The 19,624-nt window shown below is 40.6% G+C and overlaps 1 protein-coding gene across 1 annotated transcript; it reads left to right on the forward strand.

Moving 5' to 3' along the window:
• The first annotated feature begins 4,601 nt into the window (after positions 1-4,601).
• LOC104256531 (claudin-19) lies at positions 4,602-19,365 on the forward strand. The gene is made up of 5 exons (XM_059822888.1): positions 4,602-4,821; positions 14,579-14,743; positions 14,894-14,975; positions 17,725-17,835; positions 19,264-19,365. Exons 1-5 carry the CDS (start codon positions 4,602-4,604, stop codon positions 19,361-19,363), a joined length of 678 nt encoding a protein of 225 aa, XP_059678871.1. The 3' UTR covers positions 19,364-19,365.
• The last annotated feature ends 259 nt before the right edge of the window (positions 19,366-19,624 follow it).

The raw sequence follows: 19,624 nt of genomic DNA on the forward strand, positions 1-19,624 counted from the left end.
GGGTGTCCTGCGGTCCCCTTGCCACCAGCCGGGGCTCCCAGTCTCTGGCACTGTGTTGCTCTTCCCGGCACAATCTTCATGCCAGCAGCCCAGCCGGGAGGCTCCCGGCAGGGCCGGTGAGGCGGCGTGCTGGCAGAGAGCAGTCCCCACCCAGCCAGTGCTGTAAGCACCGACACCCTCCTGAAGTTAAATGGAAGAAGAGAATAGGTGTGTTTGCTTTAAAAATAACTTGCAATTGGTAAGGCTGAAGAAGTTGCATGCACCTTTCTGGCTATCTATATTGCCGTGGAGATACTAATAGGACAGCCGAGCAGCCTACCCGCCAGTCATGCCTGGGCCTCCAGAGATCAGACTGCAGCGCTGCCAAAATCAAGCAGCTGAATAAACAGTGGTCTATCTCGGAGGTGCATGGGGAGGACGAGAGGCAGCAGCCGTGTGTTGCAGCAGGAAAGGTTCTGCATGGGTGAGAGGAACGCACTCCACAGGAGAGTGGCTGTGCCGTCTCCAGCCCTGGAGGCCACTCTGTGGTGACTGGATGAGGCTTGGGCGACCTGACCCGATGTTGAAGCTGTCCTTTAGCGGAAGGTTGGCGTCAACGCACTCCCTTCCAAGCTCAATTATTCTGTAGTTCACTATGTAAAGGGGGAGTTAATAGCAAGATGAGAATGAGCTGTATATGGTAATTGCAAGTGGCTATAAGCCTGATTAGACTATTAATAATTTGAAGCAGCTTCAGGAGCATGGTTACAAAGTCAAGTTGTTTGGAAGTGGAGAGGAAATGAATTAATATTCATCCTTTTTTTAACAAGCAGTGAAAGAGTTTGCCTTCTCAACTCAAGGTCAGACTCTGACCTGAGGAAACCTCTGTAAGCCTGTGGTGGAAGACGGCTCTAAGTGGTTTTGTACTGTATTTAAATCTGCATTTTATCTCTTTCTGATTGCATGGGTGGCCATGGGTCAGCCTCAGAATTTGCTTGAACTAATTAATGGTTAGCAGGTTCAAAGCCATATATTGCTGGTGTTAGAAAATGTGTGTGTGTGTATATATATATATATGTGTAAATGAAACCAATGTTATAATCAATGCTCTGTTTTTCTATGTAGCAAAATGAGAAAGAAGTAAACGAGTTTTTTAACTTTCCCATTTAGACACTTTTATCACTTACTTTTGCTTCCAGAGACAATATCAGCAGTGATTTGTTTGTTTAAGTGACTTCAATATTTTTCTTTGTTAACTCTTCCTGTCCTATGTTCAAACCACATATGTTTTGTCTGTGCTGTTTTTAATGTTAAGGTGAGCTTTTTGCTCCCTCCGGGCTTGCTTTTATCCCATGACAGCTCTTGGTTGTACATTGCCTATGTGTGAAGTTTGCGAGGGATGGTGCTCTTGGGCTTTATGTATTTATTTGGTTTTGGTTTATGGTCATTCTCCTTTGGACAGTTGCAAAACATATTTGCTGTTAGTTGTGCCATCATCTTAAATTTATAAACAGTGACAGTGTATAGCAGCTAGTACAATCAACTTCTGAAGGGTAGGGTGTACGTGGTACAGGTTGAAAGAGGAGAATGGATGTGGTGTGGGTTGAAGTAACAAGCTGTTTGCATTTGAAAGCTTCTCTTTTGCAGATGGTTTCTATTAGTGAACTCTTACCCTGTTAAAGCAACGCATTTCAGTGGAATTACTTTTATCGTTAAAACTACAAGAGTGGTAAGAAATCAGCACCACCATTGCATGGGGACTGCAGTCTTGTGCATGACTGGTGGCCAGGAGGGAATAAAGTATCGTCTGGACTGTCCCATGTGTTCTGCGTGGTAGCAGCCAGGTCAGGAAGGGATGAGTGAAAGTGGCTCCTTGGGGCAGAGGAAGACAAAGAGAGGAGGAACAATAGCAGCAAAGTGGTTGCAGAGCCGTCCAGGGCTGCTGGACCTCCTTCGGCCAGGAGCCAGGCAGGTCTGTCCTGCCTCGACATGTCGGAAATCACAAACAGTTTTGTTTGTTAATGCGATCCACTGGACACACAATCTGTCTGCACTGATTACTGATTGCAGGGCTTAAGTGCTGCCAGGGAAGTATAAAGAATATAAAGAAAATGGATTTGTTTAAACAAATAAATAAACAGCCCCCCCCCCCTTTTTTTTTTTTTTCACTGGCCCTTGTTTTACCCTCTGGAGACCTGCATTTTAGGAAAGGCTCTAGGGCTCTCTGCTCCTGCTTTGTGTGGCCTATTGATATGTGACCCGTCATCGGGCTCCCAATTCTCACTGAGACACAAGACCCACTGCCTGCCCCCTAAGTATTCAAATACCAGCACTGCGTGCTTTGTTTTCTAACTAGTAAAGGTTTTCTTTGCATGCTTGTCTTAAGAAGATCTGGAAAATAAAACACCTTTCAGTTGGTCCATCATACACCATGTTATCAAAGTTTATTCTTCCTGCCACTTTACAGCTCCCTGTGTATTGAATTGAAATGTCACCACCTAGCTTCAGGACCACACGTGTGCCTTTCTGTTGAGGAATACTCACACACAGTGGGGAGCTCATGGATGCACCTCTAATAAGTGCATTAATACGGGACAGTCATTTTAAGGGTGGGAGAAGGACTCTTACAGCGGTGTTTGTAGTCCTGCTATAACATGGCTGAATATGGGTCAGGGTGGAGGAAGGTTGTTATTCTGTATTTCACAGAATCACGTAATCACTAAGGTTGGAAAAGACCTGTAAGATCATCAAGTCCAACCGTCAACTAACACCACCATGCCCACTAAACCATGTCCCACAATGCCTCATCCACACATTCCTTGAACACCTCCAGGGATGGTGACTCCACCACCTCCCTGGGCAGCCTGTTCCAGTGTTTCACCACTCTCTCCGGAAAGAAATTTTTCCTAATATCCAGCCTAAACCTCACCTGGCGCAAATTGAGGCCATTTCCTCTTGTCCTGTCACTAGTCACTTGGGAGAAAAGACCAACACCCACCTCTCTGCAACTCCCTTTCAGGTAATTGTAGAGAGCGATGAGGTCTCCCCTCAGCCTCCTCTTCTCCAGACTGAACAAATCTGTGAAATCTAGTTTCCAAGCTTCCTCACTTTGAAACCTACGATGTTTTAAACTATTGTCTTTTAATGAGAATCTTGTGTTTACAACTTTGACATATGTCCTACTCATAACGATAGTGCAGAGCATATAGTTTTATCTTCTCTTCCGTACTGCCAGGAATGAATTGTGATTGCACGGGTCGTATCTATGTAATAGGCAGAAACATTCATTTGGATTATTGGCCTGCCTATGTGGTGTGAAGTCTGCTTGAACCTTAATTTAAGTTTGTCATTTATTTCAGATATTGTCTGTTGACAGTTATGTGTGTTTTGAAGAGGTTACACAATCACTTGAGAGACAAATGCTCCCTCCTCAATGTGAGATTAAACTTTTATAGTGGAATATACATATTTTTAAGTCTCGAATAAACTTAATAATTCTTTCCTTGTGCAAACAAATCCTGAGTGTTGCAGTCATTTAAAATGAATGGTTATGGGAAGAGGCTTGAATTCTTCTTCTTTTCTTTTTGTTTCTTTTGTTAATGCAGAAAAATTGCATATTCCTTCACAGTGTGGGCTGCATCCTAAAAAAAATCCTGTCTTCAATTGTTTGCCTGTCTTATATGAACACAGGCCTCCTTTCATTAGAACAGTGTCTTGGTGACAAGTGCAACAAAAGCTTCAAGTAAAACAATAATTGTGAAAATTGTAAAAATATTTTTCAGTATTGCTTTGGAGTCTGATGGTGCATGGGCAGCTCAGTGGCACTGACAGAGCACATTATATGCCAGTGGTTGCCAGGTAAATCTGAGCATCTTTGGTACTAACTTACATGATTTTGCTGTAATTTTCTTATTTGAGTTGTTCATTTCACTGAAACTTCGCTGTAGCAAAAAGCCATGCCTGAGCCTTTGTGCAACAGTTGGGCAGAGCTTTGGCCCCGGGTCCTTGATTTTTAGAATGGGGGGAAAGGTCTTAAAAAGTACGAAACCTTCACTTGTTTGATCAAACTGGTCCTGACAAAGTGCTGACACTAGTGTCTAGCAGGAAGGTAGATGAAACAGGTTAGAAACATACTGTAAACGTGAGTATCAAAATTTATTTTGTTTTAAATTTGTATTTATAGGCATTGTAATTGGGAGGTGAATAATTTATTAAAGCATTTGATAGTTATAATTTTAAAAGAATTTTGAGTTAGCAAACAAGTAAAGAATGGATGAAACATGGCAAATTCAAATTACAGAATTCCTCAGTTGGGCCCTCTGGTTTTGCTCCGTTGGTATTTTTTGTGGTAAACTTGTACAGTAATAAAAGTGTTCCTAAGAAAATACTTAGATGCCATAGAATATTTAAGTATTCCAGTTATTTAACGATACTTAGGTTCCTGTTCTACAATTCCCTTATGTGATAAATTATTTTGTAGGTAGGCATCTTTTTGATGTTTTCGTAAAGGTCAGACTTGTGTAAAGATAACTCCATATACTGTATGTGTATAAACTGTTTCAACAGGTTTCTAATATCAGAAATTTTGGGAGGCTTCTTTGAAAACAACTTAAGTCAGAAGAATGGCATCATCTTCTCTACAAATTTGTGCATTGCTGCTGGCTTTAGCAGGATTCACCATTTTAATTGTTACTACCATGTCCAATAGATGGAAAATTTCAGACACCGCAACAGTGCTAGTTACTGCAGACTGGATTTCTGAAGGTCTTTGGATGGACTGTGCAGTGACTGCTTTTGGATCAATACAGTGCAAGAAATTTATCTACATGTTGAGTTCAGACAGTAAGTGCACATGGCATATTATATAAAATCCAGGGATGTAGTTTTATTCCTTCTTTCTGGACAGCATGTTAGTGCGATTGGCTGGCATATACTGTGATTGCCACAGAGGGTCTAATATGGACAGGATTTGTCCTGTAGTACTTGCAGACAGGTTAAAGGGCCCCGGTGAAGTCCATACGCTTCACCCTGCAGTTCAGCTCAGTAACCGCTGTGGCTTTATTGCCATCTCTGTTGTGTTGACATAGAGGTATGGGTGATACACACTGAATCTAAGATTTTTTTTTTAATCGTTTTGGAAGAAATAGCATCCTTTTACTCGGCTTAATTCTTAACTACAAGCAGATCATGAGCACTGGTGCTTGTTCGTGCTTTGGTGTGAGACGGAACTTCTTAGATATTCCAGAACTTGTTTGATACTTTGTGCTAAATATATGTATTTGTTCTGGAACATCTCTGGAATGAGGTGGCCAGTTTAAAATACATCTGAGTGACTGATGCTTTTGAGTTTTCTGAGGTAGACCGTGCTAGTAGGGTAGTTTATCTGCAGATAGAAAGAGAAGAATTGTCTTTGTAGGGACTGAAAATTATTTGTTTGGATTATTCTGGATTTTTAAAGTATCTTAATGTAAAAAACTTTTTTATCGTAAAGGACTAGGAAGGACCAACATTTAAGTTCTTTCCTCAGAAAAATAAGTGTAGAAACAGCAACAGTATAGCCTCTGAAAACTGGTAGTTTGTTAAACTTTCTGTCTTAAACAGAACTTTGCATTTATTCTTTTACAACTTCCAGTATTGTGCAGTCACTTTATGAGTTCTATCATGGAATCATTTCTTCAAGCTTTTCCTGCTTTATAGATCCCTGATTACTGTCATTGCTGTTTGTCTGGCCTCTTTCCAGCTGATTTATTCCCCATGCTCAGTGCTCAAAACTCACAAATACCACGTCTCACAGACTATGAGCTCTTGCTTTTCTTGACACAGACATGGACTCCACTGAAGTCAGAGCTCCCTAACTGTAAGGCAGATCTCTAAAATGTGAGAGTTTAACTCTCAAGAGTTAACTCTCAAGATTCTTGAGAGTTCTGGTTCTTCATCAGGGCCCTGGCTTCGGCATCTGCTTTTGTAATGATGGTGCCAGTTTAAGAATAAGTATCAGCATCCTGTAATGAGGCCAGAATTTGTAGCCTCACAAGGAGGCTAATCATATGCTTCCAAGTATTTTAAGAACACTACTTATTGCGTCAGAGACAATGTCAGCTTTTCATACCGTTCTGGTACGCGTTCTGCTCCTCTGTAAGACTTCCTCTGTCTAGATACCAGGATACCTAAGTTTCATCTAGAAACTTAGGTATGATTTCTGGAAATTAGAGTGATGAGATGGGGCCAACAATCCTTCAGTTCTCGTACGTGGTAGCAAGGTGGCAGGGATGCTTACAATGGTGTGGCAGCTCTGCCTTGCCTTGTGTAGCATGGAGAAACATGTTTCAGCCTTGTTAGGGAGACAAGCAGAGTCAATGTGGTACAGCATCCTTTTTATAAAATGCAGTTTCATTACACCCAACAAGGAAAGAAAATATTCCCCAGGAACAGAGGAGTTCCTGGTGAACTGAAGCAGTCGCCTCCCAGGGGTTCTCTTCCCTCCCTTCCCGTGGCCCCCATAATTGGAAGAGAGGACCCCTGGTTGGCAGGGCTCGGTCGATCATCTTCAGCTCTTCAAGGAACTGTGTGTCCCCTAAAATAAGCATGGGTTTCCTCATGCCAACTGATGGGCATGACATGTGGCTGCCTGTAGAGTAATTGCTGTCTGTCGCAGGGCTGTTTTTCTTCTTACAGTGCTCAGTCAGCATTCCTGGGTCTTGAAACAAATTGACAGACGTGATCAAAAAGGTACAGCTCATGTTGATCAAACATTTAAGGTATTAATATTTTCAGTATTTTTTCCCAACTGTATTGGCTGGTCTGATTTAAAAAAAATACCATTTCTGTCTGCAAACCCTCCCTCAACCATATTACATACAAATATGCTCTGTTTTGAGAAAATGAGAAGGGTTAGGAGCAATTTCTCTCCTTGGTCATACATTGCTATGGTCATATATGGTCACATCTTGGCACGTTTATGTTAGCATTTTACTTACATCAGGAGTACACTTTTGTAATGAATTTTCCAGTTATTCCCATTTACTGCACTTGGTTTGCATTGTGGAGTGGTCTTGGAGTGTGCAAATTGTTTTCCTCGTGGATGAAGCAAAGCAGGAAAATGTGCTCCAGGAACGCACCTCCTGAATTCCAGCAGTTGACGGGCGTTCAGTTCACCTGACCGGGTTAGAGCAAGTCTGAAGGAAAACTCCCAGGACATGGATGGTGTTGATGTGAAGCTATCAAGACCAACTCTTTTATGCTGCTAATGCAGAGCCTCCTGCAGAGCAGCATTTGCTGTTATGTCCATCACTTACCAAACCATAGTTTATGAAATTTAGTGAAGAATAACCCTATGTTCTTCAACACCATTGAAGTGATTTCCTTAAGGGAATTACTAAAATGCCTGGTGCCATATAGGAAAACTCATGCATTCCAGGTCTGCAGTTTAAACTTTTCTGGTTATATGTGTGTTTTATGACTGCCTGTTGAAATAGTTTTCTTAATTAGGAAGAGATACTTTTTAAAAAATGAAATTCTTAAAAAAAATTTTATCATTGGTAGCAGTATAAAATCAGGGGACACTTAATTCAAGGTCCTGACTAAACCCAATGTTGAAAGTGCTGTCAGCAGAAGTGATCGCTGAGGTCACCAGGGTAGCACCTGTGTATGGATAAATTAATCTGAAACTCTTTGAAGGGCTTTTAGTGGGATGCAGATACTCCAGTATACTGGTACAGTGTGTTCATTTTACTATGCCATCATTTTTCAAATAGCAGTGACTTAGCAGAAGGAAGGAATTCTGCAAAGAGAAGGTCAGTTCTTAACCACACACCATCTAGTTTCTTTAAAAGATTGCAAGTACAGAGCTGCACAGGATCACGCTGGCTGTGCTGCCAAACCTGTTCTTATTTAAATCCATGGCAATGATCCTCTTGGCTGCCAAGGGAGCAAAAATGTTGTGGTGGCACTGTAGTATCCTTTTGCAGCTGAACCTACCAACCTACAGCATCAGCTCGAAGTGACCAGTGAATTTTGAAAAAAAAAGCCAGATATCTGTTACAGGCAAGTTGTGACCCTCTCAATGGCTAATCCTTCTGGCAGTCTTTATGTAAATGCCGTGAATCTATTACCATGTTGCGTCATAGCAGGATTATTTTATGAAGAAACTCTGACTCCATTTCCTGGAGATAAGAGCAGGTTATCACTGCAAGAGATTGTTAACCTGGTTTGGATACACAAGCAGGTATTAAGGTATTAACAAGCAGGTTTAAGGTATTAACATTAGTGGGTGATGTGAATTGGGTCTATGATTTTGTCTAGTCAAGAGCAGAAGCCTAGAATAGAGTTTTTTTAATACTCAGACATTCTGACAAACAGATGCAATCAGCTGATATGTATTATTTTTCATATAGCTCTTTTCCTTCATCATTTTATTCCTTTTGAGATAGGTCTGTTACACTGGCTCGTTCATTCCCTTGTCTTTCATTTCCGTGAAACATCATACATTACATTTGCATTCCAGTGTAAGTGGGACTATTTTTAAGACTGAATGTGTTTAACTATAGATCAATAGACAGTAAAATATTAATGGAAACCACTCATCCACAGACTTAACCTTCCTGAAAGGAGCTGGCAGTACAGTTGCTATGGATTACTTATGACCATAACCCCCAAAAATGTGCTAAATTGTCTAGGAACAGAATAAAGCTCCTGTTCTCAAGCTTTTTTATGCTTGAGTCATCAAGAAAACAACACAGTAAAGCTTTTTGATTTGAGATCAATAATAAAATTAGAAACAATTTTAATCTTGTGTAAACCCTAGTTGACTTCAGAGGAGAGACAGAAATAAAATATTTGCCAATATTATCACCTTTACAAGATATTTTATAGAAATACTTATTGGACTTTCTAGGCTGAGACTAAGAATAGGCTCATTTTGTCACCTCTCATTAGAAAAAGCATTAATATTGTAATTTTAAAAAAAATGTTAATAACTTTATTATGAACTGCTCCCACTTCTTATTGTCATGCACTGTAAGTCTTATCTCTGGGGTTGAGCAAAGAGCAAAGGTAGCCTCATTTTGGAGTGAAACCCAGAGATAAAACAGCAAGGAGGCTTCTGAAAGGCTTCACTTCATTGTAATCTAATTATAGGGATATTTAACTGTTACTACTCACAGGCATGACTGCTGCATTGGAAATTGTTGGTCTTCTTTTGTGCTTGGGTGGGTGCGCAATTATTGGAGCTACTTTGCCGAATAATTACTGGAAAGTCTCCAGTATATATGGTAGTGTGATCACAACATCTACGTTGTTTGAAAACCTGTGGAAGAGCTGTGCAGAAGACAGCACTGGAGTATCCAACTGCAGAGAATTTGACTCTATGCTTGCACTGCCTGGTATGTGACTTTGCGCAGTCTTGTTTATATTGCTTAAAAATTTGTTGGAAAAAAGTAATAAGGCTTTTGTTTCGGTAATCTGTTAGTACTGGAAAATAACTGGCCAAGAAGGACTCTGTGGGTTGAAGTAATAAAAAGCTCTTAAGCAGAAGAATGTGTCAAGCCCATAAGGAAAGGCTATAAAATAAGGCAAATGAAGTCGCTTGATCAAGCATTTATTTTAATAGGCATTTTAAATATGGTGTAATCTCTTTTCTAGCATCTTGTGGGAGGAATTAGTAGGAGACATTTTTTAACACATCTTATGACAGTTGCATGTTTATTTGGAATTATTGTATAGGCCTTCTTTTGCAATACGTGATAGCCAATGTACTGTAGCTGGAGTTTTTTCATATAATAGGTAAGAAATACTATTTATAGCTAAGAAGTGGTAGTGGTTTTTGTATGTTGAGACTGAAAACTGTAGATAATGCAAGAAATATAATGAGTATGTGTTATACCTATCATAACATATCATAATATAAGTTATAACATTATATAAATTATATATAATTATATATTATGACATATTATATAAGTTATAACATATTATAAGTTAGACAATGAGTATATGGTATAAATTAATATATACATTATAAATTAATTATGGTTGGACTTGATGATCTTAAAGGTCTTTTCCAACCTAAACGATTCTATGATTCTATACTTGTCGGGACTTGTTAGCTAATGTCTTGTTGGATGTGGTTCTAAATATCAGGAAGTTTAGATCTGCTGGCTCCTGTACTCTGCATCAGTCTTCAGCAGAATTGTGGATTGTCTTCAAATGCTCAACTAAGGAAATATTCTGTGTGTAGTAAGCATGTTTATAGACAGTAAAGCTAGCTTTTATTAATCTTGAATAATTCAGTATGAAGATACTTATCCCAGAATAAAAATGCCTTCCTACTTAGTTGAATCTACACTGGGAGGTGGCTAAACTAAATAGGTAGGAGGATATTCCTAATCTGATGAATGTGTAATATAGGATTAGTGGGAATGAGGTATTAAATTCACTTTCTCTCTCAGTCTGAAATAAACTGGTGGTGTTGACCAGCTCTGACACTAGTGTAGTAATTCTCTGCAACTGTCTGTGTCCAGTATTTAGGGAATAATCCGTTCTTTTCATCTTTCAGTGTTACCTAACGATTGATTTTAAATTGCATGTGTGTATTAAGAGGAACGTCACCCTGTTTAAACTTCTTAGACTCAGCAATAGCAGGATCATGTCCATTGGACATTATCCTCTGCGGAGTGCTTATGTGAGTGTGCATTTGGTTGATGTATAAACCACTTCAACGGCTGGTTCATAACTTACTGCCACTGACTCGAGGCAGCATCTTAACGGTTAATGGTTGGACTTGATGATCTTAAAGGTCTTTTCCAACTTAAATGATCCTATGATTCTGTGATCTTGTCATTGATGTATTTACATGGGATGTTGCCTCTGAGAGTGTCACAGAGCTCACATGTGTGCAGATGTGGGCAACAGGGACACATCAGGTCAGCATCTTGGAGCTGCTGAGAAAAAAGTGGGTTTTAAAGAAATTGTGCGGGGCCAGAAAAGAGCGTTAGGAGTGGACGTGCTAAAGTGAAAGAGAAAGGAAGGCAAGCAACAGCAAGGCTCGTGGAGAATTGCAGATAACAACATGGAGTCAGCAGGAAGGAAAAAAATGGGGCCAGGCAGAAAGTAAATGAATAGGCCAGGCTCTGAAAGTGAATTTGTGAAGATGATTAAATTCAATCTGTTGAAGAGGAGATCAGTTACTTTGTTGAGAAGATGGCCGCATATTTGAGGGGTATAGGTAGAGGGAAGGGGAAGGTAAAAGCAGCTTGCAGAATTGTAGAGGAAAAAAGGGTTTTAGAAAGGCGAACTGAAAAAGAAACAAGTTAGAAGACAGTGAATTGTAGAAAAAGTTGAGAGGACAGTTGGGCAAACCAGGAAAGAGGAATAAAGTGGGGTTGGTAGCAACGAGGGCTGAGCAAACAGTGGGACCTCCAAGAAATATCTGTAGCACTTGCAGATATGAGCCAAGGCAGACTAAAAATTATCATGGTCAGTTTAGGTTTGTTTCAAACGGCTGTTTGGAAACTTAGCTGAAACTGCTGCAGCAGAAGATGCCAGGGATTGGGGGAAGGGGAAAAAAAAAAAAAGAAAAAACAAAAGTGTCTTTGTTATCTCTCATCAGAAGGACCGTAAAGGTTTTCTGTGAAGGTTTCCTTATTGGCAGCTGAGCTATGTGGTATACCACTGGTTTTGTTTCGTGCATGGGAAATATCAGACTTGGTTCTTTTAAACAGATTTAAAGCTTTTGGATTCAGCAAGCCATTAGCCTGAATCACAGGTATTTGAAGTGAGGACCTGTTTAAAAACAATATTGCATAAGATTGAAACCATGGCTGGCTACTCTGTATAGCTAGCACTATCTATCTAGTCACAACTAGATCAAACATTTGCTATAAAGCAATTAGTTAGCTGCTAAATGCTTTTTAAACTCTTTTTTTTCCTTCTTTTTAAGGTTCCCTAGGTGTTTCTTCCAATGACAGGATTTTTGGGATAATTTCTTACAATTAGTATTGATTGATAAAATGAACTGACTTTTTATCTTGTTCAATAAGCTCATTTTTAAGATAGAGACAACAAAAAATTGAGCTTTCTGGACAGTGAAGTAAGCTCCTCAGTTAAGGCTATTGAGGTTATCGTATTGTGTTACAAAGAGGATATGGTATGAAATCTCTTCTGTTAAAATAATACAGCCATTGGGTTGCAAGCAGGTTGCAGCCTGAGGGTGTGCTTGTCTGTCCTGGAAAGATATGGGGAGTCCCATCTAATACTTCAGGAGTCCCAAAGACCTGAAATGTAGGTTGTTGGATCCCTGCTATGGGTAATTCCTGCTGTGTGGTGTAGGATCCCAAACTAGAAAGCAGCGTTGGAGTTGAGCGCTTGTCCTAACAGTATCTTCTGCAGGCAAAAACCTTGAACTGTTAATGGTACTTTGAGGGGTCTTTTCACTTTTGTTACTGTCTGTATGTTTTTTCCTCAAAATTTTAAAATTAGTGCTTAACAAAACATTAATTCCTCGAACAATGTTATCCTTTAATTCTGTGTATTTATCTCATGGCTGCTTATTACTGTAACTCTCAAGCTTGCAGAACCAATACTCTCAAGCCACATAAAGCTATATGGCCCGCTGAATCTGAGTGTGAATCTATCATTTTGCCTCCTGTTTCTGTGCCTGATTTTTATTGTCTGGAGAGTTACAGGCTCATTCCACTACAGAGCTAGAGAGTAGGTCGCTATGGAGGACACAGAAGTGATCAGGGAGCAAGAGCTTGAATGCTAGCATCAACTCGATGATCTGCTTGAGGGTCGGAAGGCTCTGCAGAGGGCTCTGGACAGGCTGGATGGATGGGCCGAGGCCAATTGTATGAGGTTCAACAAGGCCAAGTGCCGGGTCCTGCACTTTGGTCACAACAACCCCATGCAACGCTACAGGCTTGGGGACGAGTGGCTGGAAAGCTGCCCTGCAGAAAAGGACCTGGGGGTGTTGGTCGACAGCCGGCTGAATATGAGCCAGCAGTGTGCCCAGGTGGCCAAGAAGGCCAACGGCATCCTGGCCTGTATCAGAAATGGTGTGGCCAGCAGGAGCAGGGAGGTGATTGTGCCCCTGTACTCGGCCCTGGTGAGGCCGCACCTCGAATGCTGTGTTCAGTTTTGGGCCCCTCACTACAAGAAGGACATTGAGGTGCTGGAGCGTGTCCAGAGAAGGGTGACAAAGCTGGTGAGGGGTCTGGAGCACAAGTCTGATGAGGGGCGGCTGAGGGAACTGTGGTTGTTCAGCCTGGAGAAGAGGAGGCTGAGGGGAGACCTCATCGCTCTCTACAATTACCTGAAAGGGGGTTGCAGAGAGGTGGGTGTTGGACTCTTCTCCCAAGTGACTAGCGACAGAACAAGAGGAAATGGCCTCAAGTTGCGCCAGGTGAGGTTCAGGCTGGATATTAGGAAAAATTTCTTTACGGAGAGAGTGGTGAAGCATTGGAACAGGCTGCCCAGGGAGGTGGTGGAGTCACCATCACTGGAGGTGTTCAAGGAATGTGTGGATGAGGCATTGTGGGACATGGTTTAGTGGGCATGGTGGTGTTGGGTTGATGGTTGGACTTGATGATCTTACAGGTCTTTTCCAACCTTAATGATTCTGTGATTCTGTGATCAACGATGTGACTGTCCAGATGCAGTCCTGTTTAGACCCTTATGATATGTGGTTAGAATCATAGAATCTTTTAGGTTGGAAAAGACCTTTAAGATCGTCGAGTCCAACAAAGTTAGGAGCCAAGACCTGCCAGATTGGTTACATTTGGCATGTTTATCTCCTAACAAAGGTGCCAAAATGCCATTTGACCTGGAACCTGGCAAATCCAGGGTGCCATTTTAAAGGAGCCCAAAGGAGCCCTGTCTGACCTTCCTTCTTAGGCTGGTTAATAATCTGGTCCTGGTTTTTGTGCAATCGATAACTAAATGTGAAGACCGGGAGCTTAAGCAATACAGAATCATCACAAATTTGCTGACATGCCCACAGCAACTGTAATCTCTCTGTAGCAGTATGTCTCAGGGAGTGCTGCAGCTCTCAGATCCGCTCGTCTCCTGTTCGTTACCCCGACTCAGAGTTTAAAGTGCACTGCTAACTCAAGCACTTTCTCTCCCACCTCTTAAAGATGGGAGAGAAAAGCTGGCATATTCTTCCAATTCCTCTGTAGTGCCAGAGCCCTGCACACCTTGCCTAGGACCTGGAGTTCAGAGGTATCCTGTGCACTCAGCTGTACAGGTGTGAGGAAGTCACCAGGACTTGTGAGTAGGAGACTCAAACCTACGCGTTTTCACAGGACTTAAAGATGTAAGCTATGAAGGTCTTGCTATAATTTTTCAGGGTTTACTAAAGCCCCAAGAGGATTTACTGAGCTTATAAAGTGTAAGTGTATCTCAGCTCTGAAATCTGATTGACTTGAAGGCTAAACGCTCTAGGGTTTGGATGCTTCTCTGAACCAAATAACAAAGTTGGACAAGATTCACTCAGTACTGCTCCTGTTAATTTTGTCACTCCCTCCCACTCACTTTTATTTTTTCAGCCCAAGATTAATTTAATTTCTATATAGATCCTGATTTGTTTTCTCTTTTTCTGTCTTAGCTCATATTCAGGCATGCCGTGCCTTGATGATTGCTTCCATCCTTTTGGGATTCGTAGCTACGGTACTCTCGCTGCTTGGTTTGAAGTGCACAAACATTGGGTTGAGCGATGAAGATGCAAAAATGAAGTTTGCTGTCACGGGAGGGTTTCTCTTTATTTTAGGAGGTAATATCAAGGCTGAAATGAGAATGCTGTCAATATATTGTATTGCTTTCACAGCTAGACTAAATGAAATGAACACTTGTTCTTGGTTAAAACTGTTACAGCCATTAAAGGAATCATTCACCTGTGTGCTTTTTAAATTTTTTCTGGTAGGTCTCTGCTCCATGGTGGCTGTTTCTTGGTATGCTGCGATGGTTACTGCTCAGTTTTTTGACCCATTGTATGCTGGAACCAAGTAAGTTAATAGATCTGTCATAGCAAACTCCATCATGTGCTACAGACAGCTGCTCCAGAGTTTCAGAACCTGGATGGATCCCGTTATCCAGTCCTACAGGAGGAAAAATTTGTCTTCAGGGAATCTTTTCACCTCAGAGATGTTGGTGGGGAGGGAGGAGAGTTCTTTTCTGGAAGGTTTAGTGAATGTGTGGGGAATATCAGCCCCACATCTGAGGGGTTTCTGTACTGTGTTTACATTTTCTTGTAAGACTCAATTAAATGCACATCTCAATGCTATGAAGAAGAAACAGTAAAAGTCTTAATTTTCTTCGGTATTTAGACCAAAAGAGCTACAAAATTCTAGCTATGGCTAGAATACAATGCCTCAGATGTACAAGCAAATGAAGAAACATACAGAAACCAGCTTGAACTGCGTACTAGTGACCTGCAGATAGCTGAGAAATGTCATTGAAGTGTTCTGCTTGTCTTAAAGAAGTAAAAAAATGCTTTCATTCACTATATAGTAACAGCTCAACATTTGTTTGCCTTATGAGTTAAAATGAGGCAAAGTTTGTGGGACTGTCATCAGCTCATACAGTTGCGCACAAACAAGTTTCAAGGTATAAAAGCCCTTACTCTTGTCAGATATAAAAGCAACAGTCTTCAAAACCAAACGCCTGCTTATTGCACCTTATCTAGGTCAATAGATTTAGCAATGAGGAACAAGGGTGCAGGTGACCGGGCCTCTTCTTCAGAGAGGGGGAAGAACGGGAGAGGGAAACATAATGTATTGTCGGTGGAACATGAGAGAGGTGGTTTGGGGAAAAGGGGACATTTATAATTTGCCAGTACCTTTACCGAGTATATGAATTTTAGACCAGTAAAGTATAAATCTTTACTTGCTAGGATCATATTGGAAGTGTTTTGTAAGTTTCCTCCTGAGAATCAATTCAGGGAAGTCAGAGGTGAAGTGCTTTGTTACGAATCAAAGTACTTTAAGTATTACTTTGGATGTTTGTCAGTTTTCCTTGTGTTTTCAAACAAGCACTTACAAAGAAATTGCACTTGTTGTTGGTTTATATCCCCTTGAGAGAATTATATGAAGGGTAATAAATACATTAGAGGACCGAAACAACTGTTGATAAGGAATTTCAGTTAGTGGGATAGTTAGCAAGTTTTATAGTTATCTGGTATAGCATTGGGGCTTCAGCATCAATGCATGTTAATCAGTTACCAGATTGTTTGCATTCAGTAGCTAAAGAAATCTTTTTTTTAATATCTAAACTTCATGTTTAAGACTATCGATTCACTAAGCAGTTCTTAGTGAATTAACTTTGATCATCGGTAAAGCCAGACATGCTCTTGAGAAAGTTTGTGCTCCTTGGACTCTGTGAGACAGGCTTAAATTCGATTGCAGGCCAGTATTGATCTTCAGTCTTAAGAGACTGGCAAATCCGGTTTTTCAGATTGCATTTATTTGGCCTGACTTCCTTCTTAGAGGAATTTCTCTAAATGCCTCTGAAGGCAACCTAAGTTCTCTTGCAGATCCCTCCTATCTACTTTCCTTTGGTACGACGTCTACGGCATTCCTGTCTTTAGGTGATTAGTGAGCAGAGATGTTTGCATGCACTGGGCAACACTCTCTGATTGTTCCTTAGTACTCCTCCAGAAACTTGCACTCCTGTTTCTTTGAGATAATGATTGTCTCCTTGTTCCGTGTTTGGAAAGCACCTAAAACAGTGGAGACCTTGTGGCTCCAATGTGCGATGAGAACATGGAGAGCAGTGAACCTGTGTAAGCCTCTGAAACCTTCCTGTTAGCAATTAATTCCGGAGTCAGAAACTTCGACACTTTTAAATAATGATTTTGTGTTTACAAGTGGAAAGAAAACACACACGTCTGGTTTCAGTATACCTTCTATGCAGTCCATGACGCTTATTTTGCTCTTACATTAGTTATCTATCTCAGGCCACAGAGGTACAGCCGTATTGCGGATATAGTCTTTGTCGGAATATAAAAACTTGTTTTCTTCTTTTTGCGAAACTCCTGCCAGACCGTCCCAGGCTCAGTTGTGTCTAGTCTTTGGGTCAAATTCATTAGCAGTGAATTTCTTGGACTGGACTAGGGGGTTTCCTGAAAGGTGTAGTTTTGTACAGTAAAATGAGGAACTATTTTTTTTCAACCTGGGACTGTGCATAAATGTATTTCAGCCATATAACCACAGAGAGTGCTGAATATTCTTTTGGATACACATGTTTGAAAACTAGCTCTATACAAATAGCTGCTTGTGATCTAGAGTGGTGTCCATAGAAAACTCATTTCTATGGTTAGCCTTTTCTCATGACACAGATAGTAAGGTCCGAATTACTCAGTTTCACAAAACGACTTCAGTGGCACAGCCAATACAAGGGCAAAATAAGTGTTGTGGACTGCACAGAAGGTATATCATTATAATTTATTATCAACAATTTATTAAATATGCGCAAGTATTTATTGCTACTTATCTTTATGTTGCTTAGTACTTTCTGTACTTTCTGTACTGTCTAATTTGGCAAAGCACTTAAATATATATGTAAGAGTTTTCTTGAACAGGCACAGAACCAGAGCTGTTCTTCCCTGTTATCTGTTGAAGTACCTTTCAGTTAGCTGATTTCTGTGCAGACTAGATTTTTTTTGTTTGCATGATTTGTGCACCTTATGGCTCTGTCAAAAACAATGGCTTTGTGATCCTGTTATATGCTGTTTCCATAAAATCTTTCATGTTTCAGGTATGAACTAGGACCTGCTCTGTACTTAGGCTGGGCTGGATCTGTTCTTTGTATGCTTGGTGGGATCTTCCTCACCTGTTCTTGCAAAGGGAAGAAAAAACAGGATTACAGGTAATCTTGGATTTGTCAGTTGAAACAGTAGCTGTCAATTATATACCATTTTCTCTCTGTATACTATTCTTTCTCCCTCACCCCCTGGTATAAATCTGTAGCCATATAAAGTACAAAGAGGAAACTGTACCTATTAATTCAGCACTATGGCATGTCACAGACTTGTGACGGTGGGGGATGCTGTACCAAATACTTGTACCTCCCAGAGTGTGTACTTGTTGATACTTTGCCATCAGCGGTCACCTATAACTAGTACTTGGTAAATTTGGGTACTGCTGATGGTTCTAAGATGTACATGATGAAAATGTGCAGTGAAAAGGCAACCTATCTATTGCTAAAATAAAAGTATAGTAAAGAATATAGTGTATTATAATCAAGTTTCTCTGCAATACTCACTACTATTAAAACATTCAATACTCACTACTATTAAAACATTCAAACGCCATTTAATTTGCAGAAAGTGTAATGGCATTTCCTTCCTAAAGCATATCCAACTGATCATTAGACACATATGATTTTTTTCTTGTTCCTTATGAAAATGTCTTGGTACACATCAAATCAGAAAAGTTGAGATTTCTGGCCTCAATATTTAACCTTGCCTGGATTTTTTTTTTTTTCCAATCTTAAATTATTCACAGATACAGAAGGTCCCCTTCTGAAGGAGAGGGATCAAATAGTCAGAAATAGCAGAGGTCTGTGTCTACCCAGAAGATCCCAAATGGCTCGGAGGCTTTACTGGCTAAGCTTGAGAGGATTATAACGTGGAAGGCAGAAGCATGCTCATGCTCACTGCTGCTGTATTTAAGCTTAGGAAAGTTTTGTTAAAACACATAATAAGTGAGAGCGTTCCTGATACTCCATTGCCTAATCTGAGGCCATTGAAGTTTTATGGTAATATTTCATCAGCCACATTGGATTTTAGATCTTGCTCACCATACTTTGACACAAAGTACCAAATATCCTGAAATATCTTGAAAATCAGGTAAAACTCATGTATGAAATAATAGAAGTTCAACATGACAAATGACAGCTGAAGGGGTTGGCTGAAGATACTTCTGTTTTCCTTTCTCATCATCTTGATTCCTGTATTAAAAACTGCAGCTTGCACAAAGGCAAGGTCTAGGTTCTCTTCTGCTTTAGGGGTTTGACTAAAATGCCTGGAGGAAGAGCGTAGATGAGTTAGTTAGGAATCCCGAGTGTGTTTCTGGTTGCACGAGCGATGGCTGTGCTGCCTGTCAATCAGCCCATCTCTTTCCCCTTGGCTACAAGACTGATGAGAACAATAGGCCTCTAATTCCTGCACCTTTGTGAAGTCTGCGCTATCAGTGGGTTGGGTACAGACCTAAATGAGTAAATTCCTAAGTACCTGAAACTGTGGACGTGTGTGTAATACCTCTTATTTTGTATCTTTTTTTTCTTAATTTACAGTTGCAGCAAATACGCCTATTCAGCAGGCCAGGCAGCTCACCAGCAGCGCATTTACACCAAAAACTCTGAGACAGTCATAAGCAACAAGGAGTATGTCTAAACTTATCTTTGACATCACTTGTAATGTTAGTAGGCTATGGACTCAAATAAAGAATTGAACTACTTCCAGGGTTCCGGTTCCAAGTTGCAATCTTTCATCTTAATTTGGAGCAGTACAAGGAGGAGGTATGGTTTTCAGTGTAAATAGGAATGGTTTTCCAGGAATGGTTTTCAAATGTAAATAGGTTTCTACAGAAAATGCTGTGACATGAAATCCTGCGGTATGAAGGTTTTCTGCATGCTGAGAAGCCTGGTAAAATTT

Source organism: Gavia stellata, chromosome 11 (assembly GCF_030936135.1).
Source record: "Gavia stellata isolate bGavSte3 chromosome 11, bGavSte3.hap2, whole genome shotgun sequence".
Classification (NCBI taxonomy): domain Eukaryota; kingdom Metazoa; phylum Chordata; class Aves; order Gaviiformes; family Gaviidae; genus Gavia; species Gavia stellata.

What these genes read in the sequence shown, in the direction of transcription:
- LOC104256531 (XM_059822888.1), top strand. Translation starts at nt 4,602, where the DNA reads ATGGCATCATCTTCTCTACAAATTTGTGCATTGCTGCTGGCTTTAGCA. An exon ending in CCATTGTATGCTGGAACCAA is followed by an intron (nt 14,976 to 17,724) that starts GTAAGTTAATAG and finishes TTCATGTTTCAG; the next exon opens with GTATGAACTAGGACCTGCTC. An exon ending in AAGAAAAAACAGGATTACAG is followed by an intron (nt 17,836 to 19,263) that starts GTAATCTTGGAT and finishes CTTAATTTACAG; the next exon opens with TTGCAGCAAATACGCCTATT.